This window comes from Lepidochelys olivacea (assembly GCF_965140295.1).
Source record: "Lepidochelys olivacea isolate rLepOli2 genome assembly, chromosome: 18".
NCBI classification, from domain to species: domain Eukaryota; kingdom Metazoa; phylum Chordata; order Testudines; family Cheloniidae; genus Lepidochelys; species Lepidochelys olivacea.
Window position 1 is genome coordinate 20,166,998 of NC_140428.1, and position 21,859 is coordinate 20,188,856.

At 46.4% G+C, this 21,859-nt stretch overlaps 1 protein-coding gene across 3 annotated transcripts in view; it reads right to left on the reverse strand.

Annotated features, from left to right (window-relative positions):
* The window catches only part of SLC25A33 (solute carrier family 25 member 33), a 35,866-nt gene extending 14,366 nt beyond the window's left edge, over nt 1-21,500 (reverse strand). The window contains exons 1-4 of one of the 3 annotated variants that reach the window (XM_084651656.1): nt 21,387-21,445; nt 13,112-13,408; nt 3,830-3,871; nt 2,797-2,976 (exon numbers count right to left, since the gene is read on the reverse strand). In XM_084651656.1, the coding sequence (XP_084507782.1) occupies nt 2,797-2,843 (47 nt within the window). In that variant the 5' untranslated portion in view covers nt 2,844-2,976; nt 3,830-3,871; nt 13,112-13,408; nt 21,387-21,445. Of the gene's footprint in view, nt 1-2,796; nt 2,977-3,829; nt 3,872-13,111; nt 13,409-21,386 lie in introns of all 3 variants that reach the window. The other 2 variants (XM_084651657.1, XM_084651655.1) reach the window with 2 other exon arrangements.
* Nucleotides 21,501-21,859: the final 359 nt, after the last annotated feature.

Sequence of the window (21,859 nt, forward strand, 5' to 3'; positions counted from 1 at the left end):
TGGGGGGGGGGAGGGGAGGGGTGCACCAAAATGCCTGATGTAAACAAAAAATCGTTGCACGAAAATAAAGTGCAAATATTTATTTGCACAGATCCACATAAACCTGGTGCAGATTAGATTTTGCCTTTGCTTTCTTCAGAAATGTAGCAGCAGAGACCTAGGCCTCAGGTTAGGCCATACAAACCCATTAGCTTGGGAGCACTGACTTGCCTTCGATCCAGTCTTCTTTTGTTGGATGTATGTCATGAAAAGATTAGGCTGAACACACTGCTGCTCCTACCTGTCTGCAGAGGCATCTGACGAGCCTTGGAGATTTTCCAACAGGGATATGCAGGGGGAGTTCAAACTCCCAGCTGAGGATTTACGGGAATGACCATATAATGTGCACTGCCTGAAACCACACATCAGTAGCAGACAGAAGGCTGCTCGTTCAGTCAGAAATAGCAAAAGAGGAGGAAAGAATAGGGCTGTCTTAGGGACTGTTCATGCTGGGTTTTCTAGCTGGACTGCTTTTGTGAAAGAGACTGTCTCCTTCCTCTTCCCTCTCCTCCCCCATGAGTTCCCATGTGGCATGTCACAATCAGCGCCTTTCATAACAGTGCAGAGAAGCCCTCATTCACACGCATTCACCAGTGCCCTACCTGTACCAGAAAGGCCTCCAAATTCAAAAGATCACCCTAGACCAGGGGTGTGCAAGCTTTTTGGGTCAAGGGCCACATCAGGGTTGCAAAATGGTATGGAGGGCTGGGTAGGGAAGGCTGTGCCTTCGCAAACTGCCTGGCCCCTGCCTCCCTCCCATTTCCCGCCCCTGAATGCCCCCCTCAGAAACCCTGATCCATTCAACTCCCCCCCCCCGCGGCTCCTTGTCCCCTGACCGACCCCTCCTGGGACCCCTGTCCCTAACTGTCCCCCAGGACCGCACGCCCTATCCAACCCCCCCGTTCCCTGTCCCCCCCTCTTCCTGGGATCCCCTAACCCGCTCCCTGTTTCCTGACCAGTGTGTGTCTCCCCCCCCCCCCCCACAAAACCTCCGCCCCGTCCAACCAATCCCTGTCCCCTGGGACCTCCTGCCCCGTATCCAACTCCCCCCGCCCCCTTACCATGCCGCTCAGAGCACTGGGACGGGCTTATTGGAAAGCCTCGGAGGTGGGCGGGCACAAGATGTGCTGCCCGCGCAGCAGCGCGCCTGCCGGGGAAGGAAAACAGCGGGGGAGGGGCCAGGGCCTAGCCTCCTTGGCTGGGAGCTCAAGGGCCGGGCAGGACGGTCCCGTGGGCTGTAGTTTGCCTGCCTCTGCCCGAGACCTTCCAACCCCAGGTACTGAGCAAAGATTACATCATGTAGATCCTGTTTGCATCAGCTCAGGTTCTTGGACAGAAACCAAGTCTCATCTAATTTGCAGCACGTAGCTGGGAATGTAAGAAGGGGGACAGCAACGAATGATGTGGCAAACATGAAAGATAGGAAGCTTGTATAAAATGGATTGTTAGTTTTATCAATCTATTGTTTCAAAGAAGCTGGGAACAGGAAACCTGGCAGCCAGATCGCCACTGGAAAAGCTCAGTCTTGAAGCTGCCAATTGTGCAGTTTTTGGCAGAATCTAAGCCTTAAAAGAAAGACATGGATAGATTGCTCTGAAAAGCAATCCCAACTGTACACCACTGCGCTACTGCCCTGCAAACCCAGAGCAGTGGCATGTTACACACCCCTTCACCCTCCAGCACAGAGTGTGTCAGAGGTTAGTTTGGACCATTCCAATATTATTAAACTACAGTCTAATACTCTAAAACACAGTGCCAGTCGAGCAATGCAAGACACCACACGCTATGGCCTTTACACTCTTCCCTTCTTCATCACTTGATGGGCTTTTGGCTCTCTCTCTTTTTTTTTTTAAAGTGAATTTTAGGCCAAGCCCCACACTATTTGATGACTGGTGTTTGTGGATTCTGCCCATCAAAGCAACTGAACACCCACCCACACAGGCGGGAGGGGGGCCCACAAAACCTTAGAAAGGTGGGTACAGCCCATCGAAACAAAAGGGACCAGGCTCCCTGAAACAGGTGGAGGGGTAGACCCCAGTTAGAGTGACAGTCTTGGAGTCCATGGTCCCCAGAACAGGTACACAGCACAGACAGCAGCAACGAAAAGTTTTTCTCCCATGCTGCTCCGACTCTGAACTAGGATCGTCATCAGCTCCAGAGATGAGAGGGAGGAGTTCTGCCTCAGTGGCTCACTCAGTCTTTCAGTCACACTGCTAAGACAGGGGCCTAGCCAGCAGGACTTGCCCATCACACTGCTCCAGTGCAAAAGACTGAGAAACATGAGAAATCCAAAAGGATGAACAGGGTGAGAATCCACATGTTCTGAGCTATAGGAAATGCTATGGAGGAAAGGCATATTTTTAAAACTTCTCCTGCAAGCAGACATACATATCACCTGTCAAGAGAATACTACCGTCTCTTGATCCTTGGGGCTTTATACTTACCAGAAAGCTTAGAGCCAATAAGTCTATTTAAAAATACTACCTCCAGACACTTATCCAAACCAATACTCTTTGGAAAGCTTCTCAGTGCAGTTTTAAATAAGTTCCTTTGAAAATTCAAAGGTGCTTCCACAAGATGTATTTTTAAAGGTTAATTCAACTTTTCAGTTGATGCTGAATACATAAGGCCCAATTCCCATCTCACACCAGTGAGAGTCCAGAAGGACACCATTCAAGTGTAAAACCAGTGCCAATGAAATCAGAGTCAAGTCCACTGGTTGCACAGAGGGCTACGAATGACAAGAGCTGTACTCACTTTAGAACCCGGAGAAGTCCGGGTGATACAGATGTCGGCCTGACCATTCCTTCCCCACTGATCGTCCCCAGCTGGACTTGAGGATAGTAGACAGTCCGGAAAGCTAGCCTTGAAGACTGGAGCCTGGTCTTTATTACTTCTAAGGGACATGTAACAATGGCACCAACTGTACCCCCGCACCTGTATGGCACAATGCAAACAGAATACGGTGTAAGCAAAAGAAGGTCATATCGAAACACCACCGTTATATAACAAGTGAAGTTCTTTCCCCTCCCTTCTCCCACTGCAAGAAAGAGTTACAACTGTGTTTATGTCAATACCAGGAGAGGGGAATTTTTGGCATGAGATAAAAGAGGAGGATTTTAAAAGAGATTCAGGAGCACTAATGCTTTCTTGTCTCAAAAAGATTTAGTGAATCATTTTCTACTCAATGCTTGCATAAGTTACCAGTGGCAGGAGGATTCTGAAGGTCAGCAAAACGCCCAAATCAATAGCAACTGATCAGTTCTTAGTCCCATGTTCTATGTTCCTGTTTGTCCAGGTCACCTGATCTTACTGTGCAAGAGAATTTAGTTTTCTTGAATGGAGTGGGGTAATTCCAGTTTTTAGTGGGTCACTAGCCCTATTACAAAGAAGGCTCTAGATTTATGTCCTTGGGGGATTCTTCCATCAAGAAAGCCTAGCTAGAGAAGGTAAAAAATAGCAATTGTAGGGGACTTGTGCCAAAAGTGATGTGACAAAGCCTTCTCTCCTTCAGTCAGTCGTTTTAAAAGCAGTTCATACGCTCTCTTCTGAGAAGTGGAAGGTGGAGGAATCTCAGACTTCCAAGTTAATTGCCCTGAAAAACTAGCTAATATTTGAGAACAAGACAGGGGGCAGGAGAGGGGGGCAAAAGGACAAGCTCTGTGGTCAAATTGGATGGGTCACTGACTCTGATATGGGAAGCTCAGGTGTAATTTACATATTACCTTTACTAACAATTTAAAAAGAAACAAACCATGAATTCCAAGCCTGTGCATTAGCCTCTACTCACAAGGGTCAAGAAAATCTTGTCCTTGACACAAACGGTTGCCACCTGATAGAATCAAAACAAAAAAGTGTAATGAAAGCATTTAGTTTTATTTCAGTTTGTCTGTTGTTTTCTCAACTGTAACACCATGTGCTATGGTTGCTGCTCTTGTTCAACTCTTAATTTCCCCACCATTATCTACATGCTGACAAAACCCAATTTAGTCTTCTTCGCCTTCCTTTTCTTGACTAATGGTTTCTTCCTGTTAGCAAATGGTATAGAGAGGACTCGTTTACTTGGGGACAAAGGAAAATTAATGTGAATTAATTTATGGTGTGAATTTAAAGTGGATTTGTTAAACTGCATGAAATCCCTGAGTGGACACACTCATTCAGAATTTAAGTGATCTTATCTCAGTTTAGTTTAATTCACTAGTGAACAAAACCGAAATAAGGCCACTTAAATTCTGAAAGAGTGTCCACCCAGGGATTAATGGGGTGTAACTAATGCACTTTTAATTCCAAATTAACTAAAAGTGTCCATTTCTTTCCTGAATGTCCCTGAGTAGACAAGCCCTTAAGGGTGTCTACACACGGCATCGTAAATCCAGGTCAGTGGGGTCCAGGCTTATGGACCGTGTTTCCAAGCCTGTGCTCAAGCATCCTCACTGTATTGGACACCTGGGTTTACAATTGCTGGACCATGGTATCACAGCCATGCTAATGTGCGTCAGTACTGCACTACACAGACATTCTGACTTGGGTCTACAGCTTGAGCTGCATCCACCGTGCAAAACGTTCGAGGGGTGGGTGAGAGCCCGAAGCCCTAGCAGGGTCCTATGACCCAGGTCCTGAGTGCTTGCTGACATGAGTTAGACTGATTCGTGTGTGCGGATGAAAGGAGGGCTTGGGCTGAACCTGAATCAGAGCCTGGGCTTAGTGTGCAGTGCAGGCATACCGTAAGTTCGGGGGTGGGGTTCTCAACATTTTCCTTTCTGAGCCCCCACCCCAACATGCTATAAAAACTCCACGTCCCACTTATGCCACAACAACAGGTTTTCTGCATACAAAAGCCAGGACCAACATTAGTGGGTAGCAAGCAGGGCAACTGCCCGGGGCCCCATGTCACAGAGGGCCCTGTGAAGCTAAGTTGCTCAGGCTTCAACTTCAGCCCCAAGGGGGCAGGGCTTGGGGCCCTGAGCTACACGTGGTGGGGCTTCAGCTTTCGGTCATGAGCCCCAGAAAGCCTAATGCAGTACCTGCTCGGCAGACCCCCTGAAACCTGCTCATGCACACCCCACCCCAAGGACTAGCAACTACTGTGTATACATTGAGCAATGAACAATGCTAACTCACACTACTGATTGGGAAACCCTCTGGAAATTAAAATAAACAAACAAACATGATTGAAAAACAAGGATAGTTGATTGCAAGATGTAGCTGGTTCATTTATTTTGACAAATGTTGTTTACAATGATTTATCCTAACAGTTCACTGCATGCTAGCAAATGTTTTTTTTCCCATAGTACATATTGTGTAAAGCTTCAGTAACACGCATAACTTTTCCAGTAAGCTTACAACACCATTCTGCTATTACATCTGTGCTGAGATGTGGGGCAAGGCTGCAGGTTAGGACAATATGCAAGTTTGTGGCTCAGAGAGGTTCTACAGTAACTCCTCACTTAACATCCTCTCGCTTAATGTTGTTTCGATCTTACGTCCCTCCTCAATTACAGAACATGCTCCATTTAAAGTTGTGCAATGCTTTGCTATAATGTCGTTTGGCTGTCTACTTTGTCCACAGCTGGCAGCCCCCGATCAGCTCCCCTACGCCGCCCCCGCCCCCCACAGCACCTCCCACCCGCTGGCAGATCCTGTGGATCAGCACTTTCCCCCTCCTTCCCCTGCCTCCTGCCCATGGCAATCAGCTGGCTTGCAGCATTCAGGAGGGAGGGGGGAGGAGTGAGGACTCGGTGCACAGGCTCCCCCTCCCTCCAATGCCCCCTAAACATCGCAAGGCGAGGCAGGGGAGAAGCAAGGATGTGGCGTGCGGAGTGAAGGGGGAGGGAGGGAGGGTAGAAGAGACGGGTCAAGGGTGGGGGCTTGGGGGAAGGGGTGGAGTGGGCAGGCTGAGGGTTCAGTGCCCTGCCCCTGGTGCTTGCAGAGTAGGGGAAGCTGCAGCTGTGCAACGTGCTTCTCCTAGCCTACAGCACCTTCAGCCTCCTTGCCTGCCTCATGGTCTCCAGTGCCAGTGGGCTGTGCCTGTGTGGGGTAAGGCGGGGGCACCTCCCAACTATAGTACAGTACTGTACGGCAAAAAAAAAAATTTCCCTGGAACCTAACCCCCCCCATTTACATCCATTCTTATGGGGAAATTGGATTCGCTTAACATCGTTTCACTTAAAGTCACATTTTTCAGGAACAGAACTACAACGTTAAGTGAGGAGTTTACTGTACTGCTACGTAAGCGGCCTCCCCACTGCAGCCCATAGAGGAGAAGCCCATATAGCCACGCTGCCGGCTCTGTCTTCTGCAGGCACCACCCCCTGCAGCTCCCATTGGCTGGGGGAGAGGGACAGAAATATCATCACTAATCATTGGGCAGAATCAGCCATGGAGGCAGCATCATTAGTTGCCAGGCAGAGTAAGCCGTGGAGGCAGTGTCACTCCCCCACCCCAAGTCAAAATACCGGCCCACAACTATCTGATGCACACCTTGCCATAATCCTGAAGGTTTCAACGGCTTTGTCACTGAGGCCAAACATCAACAAACTGACAGAACTGAAGTGTTGCCAGGTGTCTGGCAAACACTAAAAACTCTCTGGCAGGCAAAGAATTGTATAAAGTTGTATGACAGTTTTATTATTGCTAAGAAATTCAAAATAAAAAACAAAACAAACATTTTCTTTTCGGACCACCATTGTCAGTGACATTACTGGCCTGCTGGGGGGATTTGAGGACTGGCACTGGCTCTAAGGTAAATTGAGTGTGAGACCCCCTGAACTAGTGTGTTGCACCTCACCTTACATGCATGCTGCTGCTTCCTGCAATCATGCTGAAGCTCTCTGCTCCAGAATTAACCCTTGCCAGTAATGATCAACAGAGGCAGTGTGGCCAAGTGGATAGAGCTCCAAACTAAAACTCAAAAGAGCTGGGTATTATTCTCATCTCTTCCACTGCCCTGGCTGAGTGGCCTTGGTCAAAACTCTTTGCCCCTGTGTGCCTCAGTAGGATACTTCTTTTGTGAAGTGCTTTGTGATCTACTGAAGAAGTGTGCTATAAGATATTATTATAGGCGTTAGCTAGGATGTAAAATGAAAAGTTCAGTTTTCTACAACTTAAATAGGAGAGATCTTCCACAGCTCAACTCAATGGAAGGAAGCATTTTCTTTGTTTACACAAGCGTCTTAGCATTTCTTGAAGTGATAACATGCTATGAGATTCCCTTTGGAGAATACCATTTAATTCAGTGGATCTTATGGTGAAATTGCAATTTAGGTGTTGTCCATGAGAAGGAAGCAAAAAACTGCCCCTCATCTTACTCACAGGCCAAGCAGTGCCTGATAGAGTTACAAGGAACTTGCTGGAAAAACTCATACGCACCAGAGTAAAGTCTAATGCCAGGTCTACACACTAAGAACTTTTGCTGCTATAGCCAGGCTGGTTAGGGGTGATTTTCTCTGACATTTCTATGCAGGCAAATGCCCTAGTGTTAGGGGCGTGCACAAGAATAAAAGTTTGGTCGCTTTTGGAGGGGCAATCTCTGTGCTGTCCGCGGCTCAAGAGGCTGGTTCCCCCCGAAGTCAGTGGACCTTACTCATCTCTCCCCGTCCCGCCCCGGGGGCCAGTGGAGCTCGCTCTCCCTGACCCAGCACCGCAGGAGTTCTGTGCCCCTGCTGATTGGAGGTGGGCCTGTGCCACTTCTTGCCCCCTGTTACGCAAGCCCCTACCTAGCAAGGGATTTGCTGAACAACTCTTTTTGGTGGCCTCAGAGTGCGGCCACCAACCCCTGCTGGTGGCTGCTCTGACAATTTTTCCAACCCTAAGCCCCACTGCCCCAGGCTGAAGCCTGCAGCCCCCTGAGCACGCTGGCACACTGGCCCCACATGTCTGCAGAGGCGCTGTCCGGAGCCCCCAAGAGGCTCTGTGGTGAAGAGCGCTGATCCCTTGCTGGCAGTGCTAGCAAACACCAAGGCAGCCAGGAGCAACTGCTTTGCGACCCTCCACCCAATCTCCACCCAGGCCACAGAAAAATCCCCTGGTGACCGCATTTGAGAAAAGCTGGTCATAACATGTGCTTTTGGTGGTAGAGCTAATTTTGCTTGCTGAATTGATATAAACTATCAGGGCAAAAGCATTTATTTTTGCCTGTATAAGCTGCATCTATCTACCCTATAGGGGTTTTGACAGCAAAACTTTTAAGGATAGACTAGGCCTTACTGTAAAGATGATCAGAACATCCAGGACTATTTGGAAACATAGAGGGTACTTTAATTCCAGTTTCCCCATTATTGTTTGTATTTGCTGGATAGACTGCAAGATTCTTCCTCCCTTTACCATTAATAATTCTCCCCCATGCAAACAGCCCCCCTGTGAAATCTGAGAACTTTAGAGCCTTAAACTATGAGTAACAATATCAGTCAAGTGTGTTTTCCTTCGTCTTCTTGATTCTTGCTCCTTCCTATCACAAACAGAAAGAGCTTATCCTAAACCATTGGCAATCCATGCATTTTACAGTAACAGGTATTCTGAGAAACAGCTTTGCCTCCAGACATTTTAATCCACTTGATTTTGACCTTGGCTGTAGAATAAAACACCGAAGCTGCTTAGGAAGCTAGGCACACACACAGCAGCTGAAATTCTGTTGCATGGATGGAGGCTGAGCTACATTTACAGAAAAACTGACACAAAAGACTGACTGAACAAGCAGCTTGGTTGTTATCAGCACTTTGCTCACTTTGTGTACAGAACCTGGGCCTGACATTAGCTATCTGCTCTGCAAATAGAGCTTTGGAGCACAAGGCTTTAGCACATCTTCCTCAATGGACAGCATGAACTGTGCGTGCTGCCCATGTGCTTGCCTGAACACAGAGGTGGTGGAGGGGGAAGGGACTGGGGCCCTGGGCAGGGAAAACCCTTCACAACAAAACCTTTGTCCGGTCCCAGAGTACAGACTTTAAAATAGTTTGGGGTTGGAATTGCATTCTGGGCATGGATCTGACATGTACCTCAAGTCCTTCCCTCTGCTCCTGAATGCCTGGATCCAACACTGGCACAACAAACCAGATTCTATCTTCACTTATGGTAGTGTAAATCACAAGTGACTCCGCTGAAATCCATGGCGTGAGAGGAGAACTTGACTCAGCCTGTCTACACCCCCATCTTAAAGAATTTATCATCCAAGAGCAGAAACCGAAGTGATTAATGAATTCCCTTTGAAATGAAAAATTATGTAAGCACAGTAGTAGGTTTCTGCTTTCACCAAAGAAAGTCATCCTTCCCTATTTACATAAATAATGGGACAGATGCTTTAGTCATACAATCTTCTTTGCTGGCTTTCTTTTTATAGAGTGTCTTAACTGCTAGGTGCTATTACAGGGGGGAAAATTGGAGACACAAAATTATATGTAAAGCCACTCAAAAAAGGCAGAGCTTCGTAACCACCATTTTTGCAGTGTGTCACCCACATCCACATTATGTAACCAGATGCTGGTGAGACTAAATATTAAAAAAAACCCACACCCCTAAAACCAGAGTTTATATGCTCGGCAATGCCCTTAGAATTCTGGCAGGCTGCAAAGAGGGCAGAGAAAGCCCTCTCACTGCTCCTGGCAACTAACCAGCCATCAAAGAATTTCAGACCTTAATTGCTACAACAGGGTGCTAGGCAAAAGGCAATCTTGGCTACTGGGGTCCCTTTTTATTCAGGGCCGTAGGACTGTAGCCAAAACTCTGAATTGCATCTTGAAGCGAACAGGTGGCAGTGCAAAGAACATGAGCACTTGCTGCCTAATCTGTGCTTTCGTGCTGTTAGAGTTAAACATAAAGAACACAATGTTATGCTTTGATCATTTATATTACAGTAGCACTTAGACTGGGATCAGGGCCCCATCGTACAGGGACTGTAAGAAACTTTCCCTGCCTGAATCTTACAAATCTAAACATACAATACAGGTAATGGGTGTGAGAAAGGAGGCATTATCTCTGTTTCACAGATGGGGAAACCAAAGCACTGAGTGATTGAGTGACTTGCCCAAGGTCACACAGGAAGTCTGCATTAGAACCAGGAATAGCCCACACTGCACCATGCCAAACATCTAGTTACATCTTGTTTATTCCATATACATGATAAAACGAAGTTAACTACTTACAGACAATAGATTACACAATATGAAAAGGTTATCCGATTCTATGATTATTTTGTGCAGCTTGCTTCTAAAAATATACGGTCTAGGGTTTTACGTGAGTATGTGTACTAACTACCACAGCCCTCATGACTGACAGGAGAGCATTATGATTCCTACACTGAGTGACATCTCTTGTTATGCAATTTCTCCAACCTTCTCGGATACCTGGCCATTCTCCTCCAGCCACTAGCTACCTCCTCTGCCATCTTGTCCTGTTCACACACACGAACTGCCCTTCCATCCTGCAATTCAGTAACCTCCGACACGTATGCAGCCTCTACCATTTAAGTGCAAGTACCTCCTGGAATAAGTGTGTAACCTTTTCATACACAGCACGAGTTAGTATCCACATAATCAGCTTTAACCGCTCAGGGCAAATGTTACCAGCATGACTTTAAACACAACACTATCTAGCACAGCAAATCTCCGGACTTCTCTGCAGGTCAGCTCCAGTAAGTACTTCAGTATATTAACACTATGCTCTGATCAGCTGATTTTCCTCCGCATGAGGTTTCCTTGCATCATCTCTCCCTGTGATGTTTATTTCCTGGGAAGACAGCTGAAAATAGCCTGCTGCACATAAAGGAAATACTTTCTAGTATTCCCAGAGTGTCTCATACTCCCACATCTGGGAAAAGGAAAAAAACAGCAACAACCTTAAACAGCTACGCAAACAAAGCCAAACCCTTGCAGTACTGGATTATGAATAGGCAGCCAGATCAGAGTTTCCAAAGTAAAAGTTACAGCTATCGTGTCCACCAAGACTCCATATTGGTTAAAATTACTTTGAGGTACCAGCTGCAAAATTTTAGTTCTCATGACAAGATACACAGCTTTTATTGCATCGGCCTCTTGTAAAATCAAAATAAAAGGGTTTCACAATCAATTTGTTCTTCATTAGGAAAGAGAAAGCAGTCCAGAATCAGAAAGGTCTAAAGGTAGCTAAAAGTAGCGTCTACTCTCTCCACCCTCACCTAAGAATTACAGGCAGCAGAAACACGTGATCGCAACAGAAATGGATCTTTCCCATGATGTGCAAGAATTCCCATCAGTGCCAGAAGGACCACAAAGCAGCTAGTAAGCAGTTATGACAAGAACTGATGGGAAGCCCTATGTAACTACATACAGGGGGGCTGGAACAATTTGTATAGTGAGGATGCTGAGAGACATTGAACTGAACTGTAAACCCTGTATATAATTGGAAACCACTTGAAGCCAGGGGGTGCAGTAGCACCCCCCGTACCTCTCTGTACATATGATTACATAAGTATATTTGTTTATTTATTGTAGATGCAAAAGCTTTATTTAAAAATCATGTCCTGGTTGCTAGGCTCAACATTTGATTGTGCTTCTCTTTTTACCTCCCACTTTCTATATTTGCAAAGACCTTGACATTCATACTTAATGTCTGCCCCAGTACACAGTGACTTTATTCTAAAGAAGCTGTCAGCATCCCAACAACCTAGTCTATGTGCACGACTCCCAAAACTTAAAACCAAAACTCAACTAGAAAGGAAACCCGAACTCAGCATTGCTAGACCAAGCATAATTGTTGGGGAAAATTAAGAATGGTAAATGGTGTAATCCCAGAAGACACAGAATGGGTCAAAAACTGCTATGAGCCCAGCCAAGGCTATAATGAAGGATAATTTGAGAGGACCAGATTGGAAGCCCCCTTATTCACGCTGTCAAGCATTTGATAACACTTCACTCTTATATAGCACTTCTCAACAGTTGATCTCAAAGCGCTTTGCAAAGGAGGGCAGTATTATTTACCCCCCATTTTAAATATTGAGAAACTGAGGCACAGAGAAAGGAAATGACTTGCCCAGGGTCGCCCAGCAGGTCAATTCCCTTCAGTGGGACCACTCAGGTAAATAATTGCTCATTTACACAAGTAAGGGGCTCAATATCTAGCTCTTAACATTTCATTGTGCGCCCATCTTCGTCCTAGGAAAACTGGAAGCACTGAGAAGCGTCCCCAACAGCTGAATTTTGAATCATCTCAAAGTTAGGGGGTTCTGAGGTGAATGCTCTTTACAGAGCTTTTCCCCAGATTTATTTTGCGGTGGAAAGTTTCAGTCTGTTTTTCTGCAACATGCCACAATCTCCAGCAATGAATACTCAGTGGGGACTGTTAAGCAGGTCATGCCTTCAATGCTTGAGCACTGCATTAAGTGAAATAAGTGGATGCAAACTCAGGGACTGAAGCAGATTTTGTATTAAAATAAGTAATGAAATAAGGACAAGCAGACAAGCCCCTTAATTATATTAAGCATTCAATAAAGTTCCAACTAATAATTTTGTTACCAGGTACATGAATTCTTGCAAAGCATTTTCCTGTTTTCAGATCAGTGCTGTGTTTAGACACTACTCAGGAAATAGAAAGACCTTTTTCTTATCAGAGTGTACACAGACCAGTGGACTAAGCATTGGACTGGGAGCCAGGAACTCTTGAGTTCCAATCCAGATTTTGCCCATAATTTACTGTGGCCCTGCAAGTCATGTTAACCTGCATGTCTCTGTTTCCCCTATCTGTAAGGTAGATGAATTAGTATTCTCCTCCTCCCAGAGGGTGTTGTAAGGATGAGTGTTTGCACTGCACTATACAAGTATTAACCTCTGCTGGAGCAATTTATTAGGAGGCCTCCTCTGCCCTGTTCCTTATTGATTTAAGAAAACCCCACAAATCTACCTGCTACTGCAAGTGCTCTACATGGATCAATATTTTAAATCCTGAAGCTAGTGCAGAGAGTGGCAGCTTGTTTGTTAAATAGAGTCCTTCACCATTAAAACATGACACCAATGTTTTGTGACCTGCATTGGCTACCCAGTGGTCCCATGTGAAGTTTAAAGGTGTTGGTTTTGATCAATAGAGCCATAAATGGCCTGGGACTCACCTGTTTGAAACACCTCTTGCAGATGCAGTGATGCAACTTAACACATTGGCAGCGATCAAACTAGAGCAACTTTGGATGTAACTGAGAGCAGCCAGGAAGGTTCTCCATGAGGACTCCTTGTATCTTCCTCATCTTTGGAATCTACCCCACACCTTTGGTCTGAAATAGCTTGAGCTGGTTGACCTTCAGGGCATACTGCAAACCCAATCTTTTCCAGCAGGCTTTTCAAGAGGGCTTTGCTGGCTGTTTCCTTTTGGAATCTGCGAAGCAGGGGAGGTTTTGAATTGGGCCCCAATCCTTGAAACATTTAAGCATACACACAAATTAAAAATTTTATTAAAGCGAATGTTGAAAAAATTATATAATACACAGGTTGGGAAAAGAATGTCTATACATCTAGGTATAGTGCATAGAGTATCCACAAACACAAAGTTAGTTTTTAAAAGTCATATGATACAGAGAATACATAATCAGCAATAACCCAAATTTAGCTGAATAGACTGAATAATACAGTTTAGATATTAGAATCCGAATACTCAGATACACTACTCATGAAAAGTTGTATAGAGATTTGGTAATGGAAAGCACATCTCAATGAGGGGAGTTTGTCCCTCAGTAATTGAGAATTAGGTTGGTTGTCCATTTAGAAAATACAATCCATGAGGACAGTATTTGTTACTTTCCTGAATGCATCCGATGAAGCGAGCTGTAGCTCACGAAAGCTTATGCTCAAATAAATTGGTTAGTCTCTAAGGTGCCAAAAGTACTCCTTTTCTTTTTGCGAATACAGACTAACACGGCTGCTACTCTGAAACCTTTCCTGACTGTGTTTCTCATCAGCACTCCAGCTCATTCCTCCTGGTATTGCTGATGTCCAGTGACGTGTTCTATGGAGATGTCCCTCAACCACCTGATGGCATCCAACACCATGAGTTGCCGCATCAGCTGGGCGTAGTGTTGACCAATTCCGCATTCTCTCAGCACTCACTCTTACTGGGGTCCCATGAGTGTAAGGCTCCGACGATCAGCGCACATGTCTGGACCTGTTAACCCTTAGCTCTCAAGGTTTCGGCCAGAGGGGCATACTTCTTTACCTTTCGAGCTCGGGCATCGTGGAAGGCTGGGGTCCTGTTCTTGAATAGCGCTGTGATGTCCACCATGATGATCTTGTTCCAGTCCCCATTGGTGAGGACAATGTCTGGTCGCAGTTGGCTGTCAGTTCCAGGGATGGCGGAGTTTACAGCAACCTTCCCCACAGGTTGCGGAATGGCTCTGGCCAGGTGATCTTGGATGGCGTTGTGTCGCAGTCGCCAATCTCGCATGGGGCTTGCAGCTACACAGTACGTGGGGTAGCGTCTCGTTGGCATAGCTGCACTTCCTGCATCGCTTGTTCTGATTCCCGTGGTGAACAGCTCTGTTCAATGGGATGCAGTTGAGCCAGGTCTTGTGGATGAACCTCCAGTCGGCAAATCAGGGAAGAAGTGGTTGCTGGCTTCCCACTTGCACGCACATCCAGTGGCAGCTGATGCACTTCTCCAGTCATCACATAGCGTTGCGGGCATGAGTCCAGAGCAAAGCAAAGTCTCCCCATCTCTTCCAAATTCACTTTCCAGCGAGCCGCTCAGGTAGGTGCGACATCTTGTTTGGAGGGGGTCCTTGCGATTTGCTTCTTGACAGCATCCTGCAGAGCACTCTCCGCGATGTTCCTCACCGTGGTGTCCGGGCACGTCAGAAGGCGTGAGCGATCACGGTAACGTCACACAGATCACCCATTCAAGGTGTTCAAGGCGTTACCAGGTCTCATTCTTGTTTGTTGCTGATTAAATCCTTCTTGCCTCAGACTCATCTTTCCAATCCACAGCACAGGAGGATTTGCTTTGCTGTTATTAGTGTGATCCTTAACAGAAACACTCCATCTAACGAACAAGACGAAATCAGCAAGAACCACTGTGACTGCCTATAAATACACTAAAGCTAATAGGAAGCTATCTCTCTACAATTTAAAGATGCTTTCTAGTGTCAAAGTCCATTCTTTCACTCCTAGTCTGCATTAAGTGCTGGATAGCTTCAAAGCTGTAAGGTTAGGTAAACTTGCATGCTGGTTGGGGCAGGGTCCATTTTAGTTTTGTATAAGCACAGTACCTAGCACAATAGGGCCCCGCAGCCATCGCCATAATCACCAACAACATTGTTTTAAGTGATGGAGTGGCTCTTATATCAACTGCAAAATTGTCATTAAAAGGGGGTTTAAGTTCAGAATTTATCTTACAGAAACTTCATTTGTTCCCACTTTCTTAATGCTTTCTACTGGCAAAGTGGAACCTTTTCATCCTAGGCCCTGGTACTACAACCAACTCTGTGTGGGCTGACCCTTACATCTAGGGAGCCCCACTGAGTTCAGTGGATCACCATGCCAGGATCTGATTAGGTGGAGGTGCTTGCAGGACCGGAGTCCTAGTTTGCACCATCAAAGAGTCCCTGATGGGAATTATTATTATTTGTGTGTACTGAGGTAGCACCTACGAGCCTCACTCATGGACCAGGACCCCATTGTGCTAGCTGTACAAACAGAACAAAGAGACAGTCCCTACTCCACAGAGTTTACATGGAGGGGAAACAAGAAACTTTGCCCCTCACTTGAATGGAAGAGCTGAAGCAGTGACAATGGTTTACAAAAATTGCTTTGATAGTGTAATATAGTTAGCAAAATAAATATCTAATCACTGAAGTTCTCCTTTAATCAGATTTTGTCTCTCAAGGGAATGTGCTGTAAGTTTATTATACTGCTAAAAAGCAAAACCCCATAAGGATAGCAGGGTTTATAACACTTAATCCAAGGTGATGTTGGTTTCCCAAGTTTATGTATCTTGTCACTGTTCCAAAACACACCAGATTTCCTATGCATATGTGAAGAGAAAAAGAACAATTCAGTAGTTAGGGTGCTAGTCCAGGACACTGAAGATTTGATTTAAATTCCTGCTTTGCCTCAGACTTTCTATGTCGCATTGGGCAAGTATGTCTCTCTCTGTCTTAGTTCCCCATCTGCAAAAATGGGCATAAACGCATACAAATTAAGCACATGCTTAAGTGTATGCAGGATTGGGACCTTGGATTAGGAGCTCTTCCAAACAGTTTGGACAATGCCTAGCAGATAGCACAGTAGCACCCATAACTATCTACATGTCTTAGGTTTTCATACGGACTTTATCACCATAGTAACATAGCACCTAACAATCTTTAATTGTAAATATCCTCAAGCAACGAACAATGGGTGGAAGAAAGATACAGCACACAACTCAGACATATCAGCTATCCCCAACAGGCTCCCTATTGAGCTATTACAGCTGGCTAATTTCTCAGCTATCTTAGTAGAAGCAAGTCTAGAGGAAGAATTTAAGTTCAGTGCATTAAGAGTTCACATGGAAGAAAGCAGGAAGACAGAAATGAATAGGGGCAGAGGGAGCCTCCGGCACAGCAGAAGAGAAGTGGTTGGTCACATGGTTAAGAGCTGTAAATGTTAAATAGCATAACCACACTGTGACCACCTAGGCACTTCACTGTCACCACTATGCTGCATAAAACAGCTTTATGAATTTCACCTAGATCCTCTAGCCTCAGGAGTGCAGGCTATGAGCTTGAAGGAAAGACTTCACGACTACTTTGTTATTTTCATTTTTATAGACGTTTCTGTGGTGTTCATCACGATCATATATTCGCAAAACAGTGACCAAGCACAAAGCTGAGCAATTCCAGCCCAATCCAATACAGGGTAGTGGTGCACATTTGCACTAGCTTGGTTTGTTACAGTACCATTACTGCTGTTGAGTGCGAACTGTCAGTCATGAAACATGGATGACCGACAGCAAGGATGGATGGGAGACCTTCAGCATAGGGATCCTCTTCTATTAGTCTGTCTGTACAGTGCCTGATCTACCTCCCTGTGCCTTACTGCCAAACATGTGGTCTCAAGGGTGCTTGAACTAGACCCCCTCATTATAAAAGAGGGGATGGTTGGCAGGGTGTTTCCTGTGACAGCCCAAGATTGGTGACTTTCTAGGTACGCTGCAAAAGACACCTGTTCAATAGGATCTCTGGAGAAGCTGAGGTTAGGTGGTAAAGGGGATGGCTCAGGTCCTGTGGAACTGATTTTAATGCTGCTGAGGATCAATTTAATTATTATTTATTGTACAATTACATTGGGACACCTGGAACCTTGGATAAGCATCTTTATTATCTACATAAATGAACAGATAGGGCCCACATCTCAGTGGCGGGATCCAGATACTACTGTACTTAAGTCAACATGTACTACTACAAGCCAGAAGGAGAAGAGGTAGTGCCTTCAGAAAACAGCTTTGTGGGTTTTAATTTACTGGATGAATCAGTACTGCTAACTTGAAAAACAGAGTATAAAAAGCTGTAATGGTTCCTGGCATTTCTGAGTAAATAACCTTCACAGAGAGTTCTGTGCTCCACCTTTTAAAGAGTTGTAAACTTCTTTCCTATTTTTATGTGAAAGTTCAGTATACTACATGTAGGATCCTAGATATTCTAAAAGTGACTAAATGATGAAAAGGCTACACTCTCTTTTCTCCTCCTGAATAACTTCTTGCAATAACATTTAAAAATATGGTGCGTCTCTCTCATTTTATGGTTGACATTCTTAGAGAAAAATCCTGCAATGCTAGCACTAAGTAATTACATGAAGCTTGCTCAATTTCCATTATAAGCCCATCTTTTTGGATAGTTCATCTGTCTGCACTACAAAACCTTCTTCCAAAGTACTTGCCAACTGACAGGACTTCAGTAGACTATATGAAATTGATCGCTGGTCTTAATCTAGTTAATACTGGAGCCTTGCTTACCTCTCAGAACATTGGTCTGTTGCTAAATAGAGGACTTCAGTCTCCACAGTCTTCTGGCATCTTTTGAAACATTAGGTTATGCAGTTTCAAGGCCTTACTTTTTAATCGCAGCCTATGCAAGAAGTTCTAAATACGCTCTGCAAACATTCCCACCCCCACCCCCACCCCAAATTCAGTTAATTGATGCTCAGGCAAGTTGCCTAAAGACCACGGGCTGAGCTCTGCCTTTGTATGACGTCCTGCATTGACTTCAACAGGAGGCACACATAAGGGCAGGATTTAGCCTCAAGTCATTCATTTAACAAATGCAGCAAAATGTCACAGTTATATATGATTTTGTAATTACACACACTTGGATATCATAGCAAACACAACTCACTTTTCCTAAGGGCTTGTCTACACTGGCAATTAACAGCACTGCAACTTTCTTGCTCAGGGGTGTGAAAAAAACACCCCCGAGCAGAGTGCTGTAAAGCGCCAGTGTAAACAGTGCCCCAGCACTGGGAGCTACACCCCTCATTGAGGTGGGTTTTTTTAGAGGGCTGGGAGAGCTCTCTCCCAGCGCTGCGACCACACAAGGTACACAAGACCACAGCAGCACTTTAGCATTGCCAGTGTAGACTAGCCCTCAGTCCGGTCCCAAGACCCACTAAGTTAGGGTAGGTCTTCACTAGCAACATAGTCATGGCACCAGCACTGGGAGAAAGCTCTCCCAGCGCTGTTAAAAAACCCACCACCTCCATGAGGGGACTAGCTCCCAGCACTGGTGCACTGTCTACACTGCACTTTACAGCACTGAAACTTGTAGCGCTCAGGGGGGTGTTTTTTCACACCCAAGCAAGAAAGTTGCAGCACTGTAAAGTGGCAGTGTAGACAAAACCTTTGACTTCTATCTTTACTGCCTAAGAGCTGCCTTGCAAACCAGTCATAATTTGCCAGCCCTGGCACAGAATCCATTGGTTTTTATTATGAAGACAATGGGAAAAACAACACACTTTCATAATTCTGATTAGTACACACACAAAAAGGCTTTAGTGTTAATACCTAGCAGGTCAGTACAGAAACATACAACTGGGTAGATACTGCTTTTTTAAGTCTCATGTCTCAAGCAAAAGCCTCTGAACTGTGCTCTTATGTAATCAAGAAACAAAACACAAAGCCTTAAAGCTATTGAAATTCGCTTTGGACAAGACTGAATTCCAGCATGTGGTCAACCACAACTATCAACTGCCATTACCCTTCCCAAGTCATCCTCATAGATCACACACTGCTAAGATCAAGAAAAACAAAATCCTCCCCACCCGGACATCCCTGCACCTGTATATGAAAGAAACCTGAGGATTCCAGGCGTTCAATCATAGTATTAAAAGGAAATTCTTGCCCTGCCGCGTAAGTCCTCTGCACTTTTTCAGGACATGGTCTCTTCTATACTGCAGATGTGGACCTAGTGACTCCATCACAAACTGCTCTTTTCCCTTTGCCTGCCGCAGGCTGCACGAGCCTTACAGCATGAATGCATAATACAGGTCCTCAGAATGCTCCCTTCCTCTACCAGGACTAGTCAATATGCACCACAAGTGCAGGGTCTAGAAAGAATAGATTATTACACTGACCCTTCCAGGAAGGTAGTGACATTTACACAGAGTCCAAACTTCACTTTTATGGGGACGTTCTCAAGGGAGAGAAACACTTTTTGTCACTGAGGTGTGGGAGGGGGAAGAAGCACTAAACCATTCAGCCTCCGGAGGAATGAACACAGATTGCTATGTTGCTACTCCATGGCTCTTTCTGGCTTTGCAGATTAATGGCAATTGCTGCTCAGGGTATCCCTGGGATGTGGCACTCCAGTGCAGTCATGTTTCCAGCCAAGTGGCCCCAGTATCAAATGCCCACAAAGTCCATACCAAAGGCTGACCAGGGCTCTAAGAACCTCCCTAGTACCTTCTCAATTGCGAACACCATCAATACTGCACCAAAAACACCCCCATTTCCTTCTCAGTCATAAGGCTTTAGACTTGCTTGCCCCTAATAATGCAATATTTGGAAAAGATGTTTTATTTTGCTAAGATGCAATACAGTTCCACTGCAGGGAGGCAGCAGCACCACCTTACACAGCCTTATTGCAATGGCACAAACAACAAGAATACAGGGGAAGGAGGTGGATGAGACAAGGAAAGATTTAAAAGACTGAAAGGGAAAAAAACAGCAGATCAATAACAACCCAACATCTGATTCCAGGAGACAGAGAAAGCAACAATACCGTAGCATCAAATGTTTGCAATATCAATATCAAAAAATATGTATAAAAGGATGAGGAATTGCAGCCCAAAGGGAAAGTTTCCAGTGAGGTTATGAGCAGCTGAAAACAGGTTATAATGCAAAACTCAGTGCAAACCAGAACTGCAACGGTAGCAGCAGGCATGCACTGTGATCCAGAGCACTTCCAGATATCACTGCCACTTTGGCCTATGCTGTCAGCAGGTATATCCTGTGTGCCTGCACTAGAGCATGAACGTTTTGGGTCATGGATTGTGCCTTCCACGTCCACACAGCCAGGTCTTTAAAAGACAGGAAGGAGAATGAGCCAGTCTGCCCTAACCCCAGCCTTGGCTGCTGCTGAAAGGCATGTTCTACTGTGTGTGTGTGTCATGTGAACCTCATTAACCCCATCCCTGCCCGTACCACTTCCCCCCGCTCCTCAGTCGTATTTCTCTCTGAACTGAGGCACATTTGGGTGGACATGGGGGGGAGGAGGGTGGCGGCGATACTTTCCCTTCCCCCCATCCCACGTGTGAGACTATTCAAGTCTCACCCTCCCCATACAAAATCTCTTTATAACCGAAGCCTTTTAAGAGAATATCTAGAGATATCAACAGGAGAGGAAGGGAAGATGAGGCAGGAAAAATTAAGGGGGGACAGGAAAGAAGGAGAAGGGAGATATCAGCTGGTGAAGGGGGAACGAGTGCTGAGCCAGGACACCCGAGGGAGATGCAAGGAAGGAATAGGGGGGGAAGAAGAAAGGAGAGCAGGTGAAGGGGGAAGGGAAGAGGGGACTGATCCAGGGCACCCGAAGGGAAGGAAGAAAAGAATGGGGGGGGGAGGAAGCTGGGGACGTGGGGGGACCTGAGCCAGGACACCTGAGGGAGAAGGAAGGAAGGAAAGAAGGAATGGGGGGGGGAGGAGGAGGAGAGAGGCTGATCTAGGACACCCAAGGGAGACACCAGGAAGGAATGGGGGGAAGGAGGAGAGAGGGGAACAGGTGAAGGGGGAAGGAGGAGGGGGGCTGGTCCCAGGACACCCCAGGGAGGAATGGGGGGAAGGAGGAGGGGGGAAGGGGGCTGGTCCCAGGACACCCCAGGGAGGAATGGGGGGAGGGAGGAGCCCCGGGGAGGCCGGGCCCGGGCACTCACCCCCCCGCGAAGAGGTGGAGCAGCGTGTTCTCCTGCGGGGCTCCCGCCATGGCTCCGCCGCCGGCTCCTGCTACCGGCTCCGCGACTGCCTCCTCACTGCGCCTGCGCCGACCGGGCCTGGGACCAGGGCCTGGTGGGGGCGGAGCCTCGGAAATCACGTGAAGCCAGCGGGATGTGAACCCACCAACCAGGGACTGAGTGGGGCGGGACTTTCGGGGGCGGGGCGGGGGCGCTGGCACTGACGTCATAGGGGGAAACGAAAGCTCTGGTGCTACAATGCGGAGGAGGCGAGCCTGGAGCATTGCGGGATGGGGGGGTGCAGGGAGCTTGGGGGGTGCAATGGTATGGGGGTGCAGGGAGATTGGGGACGCAATGGAATAGGGGGTGCAGGGAGATTGGGGGTGCAGTGGGAGGGGGTGCAATGGGATTGGGGGTGCAATGGGATGGGGTGCAGGGAGATTGGGGGCGCAATG